The sequence below is a fragment of the Silurus aristotelis genome (genome assembly GCF_946808225.1).
Source record: "Silurus aristotelis genome assembly, chromosome: 26".
NCBI classification, from domain to species: Eukaryota; Metazoa; Chordata; class Actinopteri; order Siluriformes; family Siluridae; genus Silurus; species Silurus aristotelis.
In genome coordinates, this window is record NC_139599.1 from 14798746 (window position 1) to 14811320 (window position 12575).

At 40.1% G+C, this 12575-nt stretch overlaps 1 protein-coding gene and 1 long non-coding RNA gene across 2 annotated transcripts in view; one reads left to right on the plus strand and one right to left on the minus strand.

Annotated features, from left to right (window-relative positions):
- Positions 1 to 670: 670 nt before the first annotated feature.
- On the minus strand, positions 671 to 1715 carry LOC310720217. Its single transcript, XR_014531685.1, has 3 exons — positions 1489 to 1715; positions 1267 to 1376; positions 671 to 1175 (listed from the first exon to the last, which is right to left on the minus strand). It is a non-coding gene; the product is annotated as an uncharacterized lncRNA (long non-coding RNA).
- Positions 1716 to 5618: 3903 nt separating this feature from the next.
- mcama (melanoma cell adhesion molecule a) overlaps positions 5619 to 12575 on the plus strand; it is a 41436-nt gene continuing 34479 nt past the window's right edge. Inside the window, exon 1 of the mRNA XM_083530544.1 lies at positions 5619 to 5959. Coding sequence (XP_083386670.1) covers positions 5899 to 5959 — 61 coding nt within the window. The 5' untranslated portion in view covers positions 5619 to 5898. The remainder of the gene's footprint in view (positions 5960 to 12575) is intronic.

The following is a 12575-nucleotide window of genomic DNA, read 5'->3' on the forward strand; positions in this document are numbered from 1 at the left end:
CCTTAGGGTCCATGTACAGCTCACTATGAGCACAGCTGTAGTTCGCCGCCTTAAATATCACCCTCATTCGCCTTGCCGATTTCGGGGTCTCGCACACAATTCATTCAATTCGAGCACCGGGAGGTGGATGCAATTTCTCCAGGTTCCCGCAGCGTTTCTGTGACACACCCTGTCCCCAAAACAGCTGAGCTATAATTGCTTTCTTCACTCACTGCTCTGAGGGCACTCCAGGGATAATTCTGCTGAGTTGCTCTTGACGTGTGAGAATATTGTAAGCCACATGTCTGGGGCCTTGGAAAAGCTGACAGTCTGACCCAGGAGTAGTGAGCAATTCGTTTTCTTTGTTAATGTGTTTATGCAAGAACAATACAGGATACTGGAAAACATGTACAGTTGTGGATCTTGAGCAAGCTACAACTTGGAATCCGCTACAGTGTGCATCTTTGCACCATCCATAACTTATGTTTAGCATTGCACTACTGTAGATTCCACCCATATTTATTCTGTATATACTGTATCATACAGACATTCCTATCTGTACATATGTATATCATGTTATTTGAGAATAATAATGTGTATACAATTTCACATTGGTTTTCAATCAAAAGTCTAGTATATGTTTAAAGGGGAATGTTGTCACCCCCAATGGTTTTGAGTAATGAAGTAATTGGTGAATTATATAAGTAATTACACTATGATTTACAAAGTGAGGATCGTTTTTTTTTTAAGGATGTGGATTGTTTAAATGATTAAAAATGTGCCACAATTCTTGCTGGATGCTTCTTATTATGTCCACCTGGATCCCTCAGAAACCCATTAGAATTACTAGCAAATCCCTCCTTCCTTCTCGCCAATCCATCCATCCACACATCAGCATCAGTGAGATCTTTGCACCCGTTCAATCAAATGTCAGTTAGCTGTGATTCATTAGCTAATTTTTGACACTTCAGTGACTGGAGGTCGCTTGAAATGTCTGAGTGCCCTGAGGGAAAGACGTCCACACGTCCCCAGAGACGACATTTCTTCTAGAGCAAACAATTCCCACTCAGACAAGGTGGTATCCCTCAGTCCGCTACTGGAGATAATGGCCCTGACGTTGTCATTGAGGAATCCAGAGGACAATGGACTGGAAAAACGACACCCAAGAGAGCGAATTTCAGCCTTTGCACAGGTTACTGTTGGAAAGAAGTCATAACAATGTCACCGGCAGCAAACAAAACTGGTTTTATTGTGATCAATCAGGGTGTTTTATGAATGTTGGCGTACCTGCTACGGTGTGCGTTCGGATGATGCCGATGATTGTTGAGAAGCGGTTCATATACGCCAGGGTTGTTGTCCCATCTTGTAGACATTGACAAAGTAATTGAGTTGCCATTCTGTGTTAGTAGGGAAACGAGAAGACAAAAAATGCAAGGCTTTTACTTCAACGACTAAGCTGGTTTTTGTGTGATGATGTGGAACCTGACAATACATCAAATTTTTTCTCACATGCTATCTGCATCCAAAGCATGTAGTGACAGGAGCCCTGAGGAATAAATCTTGAATTAAGCAACGCATTTATGCCAAACATCCTTTTAGCGATAGTCTTCTTTGGTTGAACTCTCACGTTTCCGTTTAGTGTTTGGCTTTGGTGAGTCTGGTGAGTCTGACACCCCTGTTGTGACAACACACTGCTCCTTGGTCTGTGAAACTCGACCAGGCTGAAGGACTTTCTGTCTTGCTGTGGGCTACAAGGAAGGAAACAACCAACGTAATCACATTACAGTCTCAATCAGTAGATTGTAGCACGTTTAATGTCACTAGATAATCAAGGTAAATGTTTACTGCTAGAAACGCATTATTGGCCCTGTCTTTTCACAGTATCAATGAAAAACGTGTCTAATTTGTTCTACAGTAGCCTCTTTCTTTATCTATATTCAAGCTGCAGGCTCAGAATCTTGTCCCGGTTTTTGTTCCAGGGTTCAAACAGTGTTGCATTTTTTTGGTGGATAACAGAGACAAGAAAGATAATGGGAACAACTGCGAGGGAGAAAAGGGCAAATTTTTGAAATTGAGTCATGAGTGTAAGAATAGAAGTAAATATGGCTAGCCTACAGCAATGGTATAAAGTGACCAGACGCAGGTGGGATCTGAGGTGGCTTTGGGCAAGAAGAATGGCTTTATGAGGAAACAGAACACACAAACACACATATACACCGCACACTTTCCATTCTGCTAGCATGAGATCATCTCACTGGGGGGTCTTAGTCAACCATTGATGCTTTTCTCCGCTGAGCTTGGCTGGGTATAGATGTAAACACTGATAACCGGATAAAGCTGGCACAAAAAAGTGTACACCTTAGTTCAAGCCTTTAGAGCACTGTCTTTTTCTTTTTACCATTTTTTTTTTTTTTTTGAAGAGATACATGCCCACAACTGGGAGATGGTGTAAGAAAAGCAAATAAAAAGTGCAGATAAAAAAAAAAAACCTTTACAGATTGTGATTTGCTGATGATTTGTTTTTAGAATAGGAAGCTGTATTGCATTAGGACCTTCTCTGATGTTTGCAACCTTGGAGATTATGGTACCATGATCATGTTCATGATTATCAGAATACATTTTTCAGGGAGGTGAAATCAAATCGAATTTTTGTTGAATTCATGATCTCAAGAAAACAACCTTTTTTTTTTGAGATGATGAGGAAACAACTTTTGTTATGGCGTGAAAATTATGTTGTGATCACGAGAAAACTCGTTTAGGTTAGAAAATTTAAAAAAAAAACAAGAAAAAAAAAAATTATAATGCATGACTTCTTCGGACTTACATAATTTCCACTATACCACAGCGATGTTAATATTTCAACTTGTTTTTACACATTCCTATTTCAATAGTCACATTTTTTTGTAGGTGTCATGATATGGTGATATGGTGTCGTTTTTCTCTGAGGGAAATCTTGGGCGTTTTTTTGGAATGAGTCTTCAGTTCCAGCACATGATTTAACCTACAGATCAACTATATAGTGTATCGGTAATTGATTTAACTTATGACTGTTTAGAGCTTCTATAATGTAATGCAAGCGATAACAGGAACTCGTTTTGTGCATTTAATGTCATTATAAATTAAACAAATGTATTTGCATCAGTGCAAACATAGGATTGCTATACAATAAAGTGAACATAATCACTCTTGTTGTTTATTTGTTCTATAATAAACAAATGTATTATAGAACAAATAAAGCCAGGGTGTTCCACAAATATCAAATGCATGCCATAATGCATGATAAAGTCCCACCTGTGTGCATTTGCCTTAGATAAAGCCAGTTTACTAAACACTTGCTTGTGAGGACTGGAGGCTCCCTGACCCTGAGGGAGGCTATTGTGGTTTGTTAATGGTGTTTACTTTGTAAATCCAGATTGTTTTCACCTCCTATTATCCCTGTCTCCTGTGCTTGCACTGACCAAACACTACAATGAGACATGCAGATGACTAAATAAGATACAGGAAGAGATAGAAGACAAGTAGAAGTGTGTTTGCCTAATGAGAGGACAGAGAGATTGGAAGGATTGAAAGACAGAAAAAGCTAGAAGTAGATGGGAACTGGATTTAAAACAAAGCAAAGCTGATTGTATACAGAAGGTTTTGCTTCTCTTTCTATTAGAGCACACAGGGTACACAGGGGTCTGGAGTCAGCTTCAAGGCCCTACTCTTTTTATAGAGTCTCTGAAGAAATACAGTTTCCTTCATGTTCCGACTCACGCTTAAGAGCCTTAAGGGTTCACGAGAGGAGGTTTTCTCATTCTGACCTGGTTTTAGAAGCGCTGTCAGGTCTTTGCTCTCATTTTCCTCAGTGCCGTGTCAGTTAAGGGGCTGTGTTTAACTGCAGGTGGACAAACGCAGAGGAAGTGCTGACAGATGGAGTGAACGACTTGGGTGCCCAATGCGCTGCGTTCATCTGGTGCATTTTATGGTTGGCAAAGCGACTCAAAGGCTTCAAATATGCCTCATGAGTCAAATTTGATGAAAAACACATTGCAAGTGTACAGTATGCAAGTGTGCCAGGGTGAAACTGAATCCCCACCAAAAAGTGGTTGTTGGTTAGTCTCAGTTTAAGAAATGCGGCAAAATGTATGGACACACGCATTGTAAAGGAAAATAAACAAACAAACAAATAAAGCCATTTAAGCTTTCGCTCCTTTTTGCCTGGAGGACAATGTGTCTCAGTGTTGGTTTAGGAGCAAGGAGTGATGTATGGTGTGAGGGCTGGTCGGACAGCTGGAGTGACCTCCCTCAACTTAACTCTGACACACACACACACACACACACACACACACACACACACACACCGATACCCACAGCCCTGCAGCTGTTCTCAAAGGTGACAGTGGAGTAGGGAAAAGCAGCAGGGGCTGGAAACAACCTGCGTTTGGAGACTCTCCAGTTCTGGTCAATCCAATCTCAAGAACAACACGTCCTATGACAACACAACTTTCAATGTCTGCAGTAGCACTAGCCCCCATTCAGCTGTGGGAAAATAATAAAGGCCCCATTCTTAGCCTACATGGACTGTTTGTGGGAGACTAAATGTTTGCTAATTGACTTTTATTAGCATTGTGTAAAAAGAAGCTTTAAATAACATCCCATAATTTTAACCTTCTTTCTTATACTGGCAAAAGGGGGAACCAGCAGTCTTAGATGAGATGTCTAATTAGATAGAAGACAGGGCTACATCTGCAGAATATCCGATTGTTTCATCGTTGTTGCTTGACTTAATATTTCATGACCGTGAGGATTTTAAATCAACAACTACATGTGTAGTAAATCCCGCAGGATTCGTCAACATCTAATTACACATATAAGAAATGTATGAAGGTATAAAATCTCCCAAAGCACATTTAAAAACAACTTTTCCCACCTTTATTTGTGTTATACAAGTGTATAGCATAGGGTTATCAGTCTCTCCATGCAGATTCAAAATTATTTTAGATGAATATTATTTGCTGGTATTCGGACAGCACATGCAGGACGTTTTGGGGACAAAGTGAGAGAAGCACGATTGGACATGTGCAGAGGAGGGACATGGGGTATATCAGTAAGAGAATGCTGAGGATGGAGCCACCAGTATGGAGGAAACGAGGAAGACCAAGGAGGAGGTTTATGGATGTGGAGAGGGAAGACATGCAGTTAGTTGGTTTGAAAGGGACAGATAATCTGCTGTGGCACCCCCTAATGGGAGAAGCAACTCACAGAAAGAGGGCCATATTGACCTAAATATTTAATGCAACCATTGTTTACCAAATTACAACAGCCAATACAATCCACTGGTTTTCTGTATGGGTTTCCTCTGGGTTCTCTGGTTTCCTCCCACCTCAAAATGAGTTCAGGTGGGGTGTGTTCCTGCCTTATATGCAGACAGGAGTTCCTGCGATAGGCTTTGAATTCATTGCGATCCTGAGAGACACTTTAATGTGTCAATAAATAATATTGTATCTGGTATTTTTTACGGAAAGTTGGTCGATTGTAATGATGTACTATAGCACTGCAAGGTGGCAAGGATTTCCTCACCCTGGGCCAGTCTTATAACCACACCCATGTTTTTCTTTTTTCCCTGCAAATATTTTGAGTTGGAAAGCCAACTAAAAGAGCATACTCATTTTTCTTCTCACTTTTCACACAAGGAGGTTATAATAAGCACAATGTTGTAGCCAAGAGAGCATTTTTCGTGCAACTCGAGCTGCTCTCCGCCCTCTAACACACACACACTCGCATGCACACACACACACACACACACACACAGACGCATGCACATACACACACACGCAGCCCACGGCGCCCTGCACAGTCGCGTGCTCGGATCGGAACGCGAGCACACTTTGTTTTCGTTTCTCTCTCACCAAATTGCGGGATAAAGCTGAAAGAAAAATGGTGCCAAAGAGCTCGTTTGCACTGCTCGCGCTGTTGACCTGTTTCGTCTCTCAGGAAGGTAAGCCGTTTTGTGTCTAAGCGCGTGCAAAATAGAAGAAAACTTTTGTGAGCGGAACGCGCGCGCACCAAGCCGGGATGCGCGAGAGCGTCCTGAAGCTGAGGCGATTCTGCATCGCGTCGCACGCGCTCGCTCACTCGTGCACGCTTTTACTTCCTTGTGTCTTTTTCTTTCAATGGAAAAAAAATGAAACCAAACAAACATTGTGTTTTTGACAGTTTTTTAAGTTGATCTTGAGTGTATTGAATGTCTTTTCACCCCACACTTCTGGACTATGACCTTAATGAAAACACGTTTCAAGTTCCAAGCTGTTGTTTGGTCTTTACACCAAAAAATAGACAAAGATCTTCAGTCTAAATCTTATACCTTTTCATTTTTGACAGAAATTCACTGGAAGGTTGTGCAGATTAGGTGATAATGCTGTTTTCTTTAAAAGTCCAGCATGTTATTGAGTTCATGAAGCATATAGCATGTGTTTATTGATGTAAATGGAAACAATGCAGTTTTCTGGTACCTCAGGATGCTTAAAAGACTTGAAGGATTTTTTCTAAAAAACAAACAAACAACAACATAGATTTGACATTTTTTACTTTATACAATTTTAGTTTATAGTAGTATTTAGATATGTAATAAAGTGTTAGGTTCTTTGGTATTGATGTTCTATTCAGATAGAGTTAGTTCTACATGAGGAAGTGAAGAAAAGTTTCTTGTTGAGTTTCTTTTTTTGTCTTGTTTGCGGTATCAGGTACCTCAGACTGCTCAGATTTGAAAGATTTTTATACCAAATTTACTTATACTGGCATTAATATTTGAACTTTTTTCAGTCATTTTAGTCACAGCAGTATCTTTGTTATAGTGCCCTATTCAGACGTGGTTAGTTCCACGTGGGGAAGTGGGGTAAAGGAATTATTACCGGAGAATCTTTGGGATTTTTGTCTTGTTTGCGATATCAAGTACCCAAGATTGCTCAGACGTGAAAGATTGGTATTACTTTGGTATTAATGCGCTATTCAGACAAGAATAGGTCTACATAAAGAAGTGAAGTGAAGTGAATTTTTGTCCTGTCTGAAGATTCATATATCCTGTACAAATGTTACAAACGATGTGTTATATCCTAGGAGAAGAGCTTTTGTATGTTTTTTAACCAAATAAAAAAGTCTAGGATGTGATCCTTTCTCTTGTCTGAGTCCAGAGCGAAACCAAGTATTCTCTCTCAAATGTATGCGATTTTACTTTAAAAAATCCCATTTGAAAGGATGTGTCAGAGTAGCATTGATTTGGTAGGTTTTAGGTAAAGACTATGAATACTAGGCACTGGTACAGCCTACCGACATAGGATGGTCATGTGATCTATTCTATTGTGTAGACGTTTCTATCATCTGTGTGATTAATGTAGGCATCACTTGCCTCAAATGTAATTACTGCAGACATCCTCTAACAGGAGTATTTAACAGGCATATGATGGAAAGTTATTACTCAGATACAGGTTTTCATTGAAATCATTTAGATGTTGGTTTTACCCAAAGCTGCTCAAAATTATGGCAAAATATAATTCAATATAATTAAAGCTGTGCATTTGTGGATCAAAATTTATTTTAGATTAATTGCTTTGATTGTTTGTTTATTTATTGTTTATTTTCCTTCTCAATCACATTGTCCTGAGGGCACAGGATTAGAGTACTTAGATAAAACCAGACTAATCCATGTTCCACTTCTCTTCACCTTCCTTCTGTCCATTTTACTCAGCGGACCCCTCCCAAAATCTAGCTCTACCCATTTCTCTATCTTTCCTTTCTTTCTCACCTCATTCGTTTCTCCCTCAATACACTTCTCTTCCATATTAGTTGTTCCCCAACGCTGCGCTCTCCTTAGGCATTTAACAAGTTTCTGTTTTTCGCTTCTGGTCATCTTGGATTAATTAGAACCCCCTTCTATCCTTGCTTTAATTTCAAAAACCTCTCATATGCAGGACAGCCGTCTGTTTTGGGATTATTGAGTGGACCGTCATGAGGTACCCCCCTGGGTAGGGGGTCCTTGTGACGAAGAGGGTCACCTTGTGCACTTTGCCAGAGAATGCTGCTTTTCATTCTCAAGTCGACACAGATACTGTCATCCTGGTAAATGATGTTGGGCAGTGCAGCACCACGGGGTTTCTTAATTGGGTTGAGAACTGGAGACTGATTTACAGTATGTCTCTGGTAAGGTTTCTGCTGATGCTTTCATAAGGGATGGGAAACAAATTTGCCGAGCCTAATGGTTGACTTAGTCTTTTTATTTATCCAAACCTGACACCTGTCCAATATAAAATTATTGGACTTGAGTTTCATTTTAATGTTGCAAAGGCTTGAAAGGAGAAATGTCTCTCTGTCCATATCTGAGAGCAACCATGGATGAAATTGGTTAATAAACATGGGTGTACATGAAATCAAATGGGGAAAAATATAGTCTTCTGCTAACATTTCTTTTTTTTATCATTATTATTTTGCCTGGTTTCCATTCTTCTTGGTAGGAGAAAATCAGTATTTTATTTGAATTTGGAATTGAATCTAATAATAAAAACTCAAAAGTATTCCAAAAACCTTTGTGTGTTCGACTGAAGTAGATAAAAAAGTGTACCAGATGTGATGCGCATGCATCATTAGCAACGAAAAATGTTGTATTTGCCATGCGGTGTCTTAAAAACGAAGCAGCAGCACAAGGTTTTATTTTAAACATGACGAAAATTTGCCAGACACAGAGATTTTGCTGCTTTCACAGCTATTACTGGCATAAGACAAGAAACATGTGGGTGCGGGAGGAGAGCCAACAGTGCACTATGACTATTATATCTGAGCATTCATTACAGTCATGGATGGTGATGTATCAGAAGTCTGTCACTACACTATGACTTGACTAGGAGCGTAGCCAAAGGATGATAGAGACTTATTTATGGAATACATTATGAGGGTGCGTTTCTTTTGATATGTGCACAAAAAAGTCAAAAGCTTTGGGAACATAGCAGTTCAAACTCTTCAATGTCCTGAATTTTTGCCCAAATATATAAGTTGACGGAATACCATGCAGATGGAATACCAATTTTTAGCCACTCGTTTTACTCTTAGATTCACTTTTGCCTTGTTAGTTTTTTTGGCTTATTATTTTCATCATATTTTGAATAAACCTGTGTACTGGTATTCAGATGATGACAGAGTAGGATCTGACGACTCACTTATCTACGATGCTGTTGATGTTGATACAGGAGAAGAGTATCATATGCCATCAGATTGGAGGCACGTATTTGTGAGTCAGGATGATGCTATGAATACACAACACTAATGCTTGATGTTTTCTGTCCCATGGGTTCTATAAATAGATAGTATAAATGCTCGATGTGACTGCAGGAAGAGTCATCCTTAACTTTTTTGGAATCAGCATTTAAAGTATCAGTATTCAGATTTTAAGGAACAGCAAGTATTGGAAATCTATGACCTGTTCAGTTATGATTTTATTGGTGATTGAATTGTTATTTTAGTATTTTCAAGTCAAGTGGGGGTGGTGCTATCAAGGGTCGATCTTGGGTACCTTTAATTTGTGTTCTTAAGCTGTGCTTGGTGTTACCTTTAAATATTACTGTTGCAACTCTTAATTACAAATATTGATGAAAGTTTCAAAAATAAAATGCTGCAATAGCGTATTACACGGAGTGATAATATGTAGTTTAAACAGTGGCTTTCTTGATTGGATTCACCACTGGTTGATGCTGCTTCAAACCCTAACCTTGAAGTGAAATTGATGTTGAAGTCTTGAGTTTCAGTGCTTGGCTCCAGGTCCTGGACATGCAGCTGTGCAGGGGTTTTTTCCACATGCCAGCGCACACTGTGCAGCTGTGTCACCTCGTCCACATCATATTCCTCTATTCGAGTAAATGACAGCCATGTTTAAGCAAAGCCAGGTCTGATGGTGGCCAAGAGCTTTTGTTCATTGAGTTTTTACTTATGTGCATTTCTGTAAGGGTATAACTTCTACATTTCTCTGTTATGGAGTATGTTATAGAGCTATAGGGATCCTCAAACTTTTTTTTAAACTTTTAAACTTTTTAGTTTATTCTTTTGTCAAACACCATACAGACAAATAAGCATTTGGGATAGGGTTAGATAATGCCGGATAATTCTTCATAAATGCAGAATTTTTCTGCTTCCATGTTGCCTGCATCCTCCCACGCAAATAGATGTGTGATTAACAGGATTAAGGGATCTGGTGCGCATTTCCTTTTAGACTTTATTGGTTTTTGTTACAAAGGGGTTTCCTTTACTGAGAAAATCAAAGATGACTGAAGGCTTTGTAAAGACTTGCAGACTGAGAAATTCTTGCATTATGTGTACAACATTGGACCAAAATGTTCAGCCAGGTGGAAAAAAGACCTACTATTGAGTCACCTGTGAAGTACACATAACCACAAGTTGGCGAATATATTATCATTATTATAATCCATTATTATATTCTTTGATCATAAACGTCATTGGTTATACAGTATGTGCTTTACTCAGGCCCGGTCAGCCATGCCAGGTCTCATTCAGTAGGCTTTTTGATCACGTCCCGAGCCCGAAGCTTGCTGTGCCCAGCTCTCTAAGCCTTGATTAGGCGAGACAGCAACTAGACAGGAGCCATGCTTCCCGTTTTTTTCAAATCAACCGCTTCAGAGGGCAGCCAAGACAAAAGGACCTGGGATTCCTGAGCCGAGCGCCACCATGACGCTATTGTAAGCGCATAATGAAAGGACGATGATATTGGGAGTTCCTGTCTGAGAACCAGCTGGTAGGTTTTGGATGAGGGTTGAGATCTTTATTTAAACTCGGTCTTATCGAGGTTGCGCAATTGAACGACAAAAATACCCTCAATATATAGATATACCACAACATTTTTTTGCCTTTACCCAGGAAGATGGGTGTCAATACTTCTCAGGACAAGACCTAGTGGAAAAAGTTGGATGCATGTGATTTGGTTTTGGACTTGGTAGATGGGGTCATTTTATGATTCATTGTATGGCCCAAGATGCATGTTGGATTAAGCTTTGGCTCCGGATTTGCAGTGTGGGTATTTGCCTCTTTTGGATATTACCACTGTTAAGCAAAAAAAGCTCGACAACAGTTAGACACAGTTCCAGCTCATTTTGGTTAAGAAGGACAAACGCAGAGGTTTTGGCCAAATGTCGGATCAGGGTTGAGCGTTGGCTTATTTATTATAGTCAGTCGTGGAGGCTAACCGCAGTAATTGGGCATTAGAGCAAAAGGGGGTGAAGAATTTACAGTGCACACATGCCAGTTCTCGCTTTCACTGTATAATTGAAACAGAACAGAGAAAATATGAGCATACATTCTGTCAGCGCTTCCCCCTTAAACCCCTAAAAGGCGTGAAAGGGAAATGAAATTGGATTTATAACACCGGAACATCCTGTGTTTATTATTGCCTCGCCGGACATCTTCGACTAATCCAATATTGGAAATTGGAATTCATAGTTGACTAGTTATATAGCTGTTGAAGGTGCTGTGTGGACGACTTTATTTCCGGCGAAATACACTGTCCGTCCGAATGATAAAAACAAAAAGCCAAACATAGAGATAAAAGACTTTAATTAGCAGGTTATGTCCCCGGCGATGCTTTTAGCCATATCTCGTTATTATTTGCCACGGTTCTAATCAGCTTAACTCGTTTTTTTACAATATGCAGTATTAAATGGCCAATCAGTTTTTTGAAGGCTCCATCTGGACCATTCAGTCGTGTCTGTGTCTGGCAAGAGGCAGATCTGAGATCTGGCAGAGATCCCAGAGTTGTGTGGAGGGGAAAACACCCCCAATGTAGTCTTTAGAACCCACATCCCCCATAAATCTTCAATACCATCTTCGCTCTAGCCCAAACTACTTTCTTCCTGTCTTTCTTTCTTTCTTTTTTTCTTTCTTTTCAACAGCTGCACACACCTGGTGCCCAAGCTGCTCTAGTCACATGTAGGTGGGTTTTCATCTGTGCAAGTGTGTGTGGGTGTATAGGAGACGCTCCCTCAGGTTACAGAAATCACCCGAGTCCCCATCCTCCACAGTTTCACAGTTCTTGCTCACTCGCTTGTGCCCAAACCCCCCTCCTTCCCCTTCCCGATTTCCACTCAGCACTTGGCAGGGAGCTTGTCCTGCCACTCCGAGGGGCACGAAGCCTTAAGCCCATTGTGTAAATAAAAATTTTACTTCACTTTATTGTAACAGACGGTCAAACTATGTCGTCAATGCTCGATATTTCATCCAAGCTTCAATGCCAATCCTTAAGATTCAATGCTGAGTATGAAACACACTCTATTCCAGTTTTACTCGCCACAAAGCCCTCTGAAGTGTGTAGATGTGCACACATGTGAACGCGCACACGTCTCATTATGCCTTTGAAAAGCATGGGATGAATTTCAGCATTTTTTTGAAATTCAATGCATGACATACTCCATAGTCATAGAACCTTGCCACATTTGAAGTGTCCTTTTTCAACAAAGAAGCTGTCAACATGTAACGTTTAGGTCCCTCTCCAGTCACCTTAGGCAACACTAGACCCAAAACATGACATACCCTCCTTTTGTCCTTTAATATGGTCTAATCCTGTG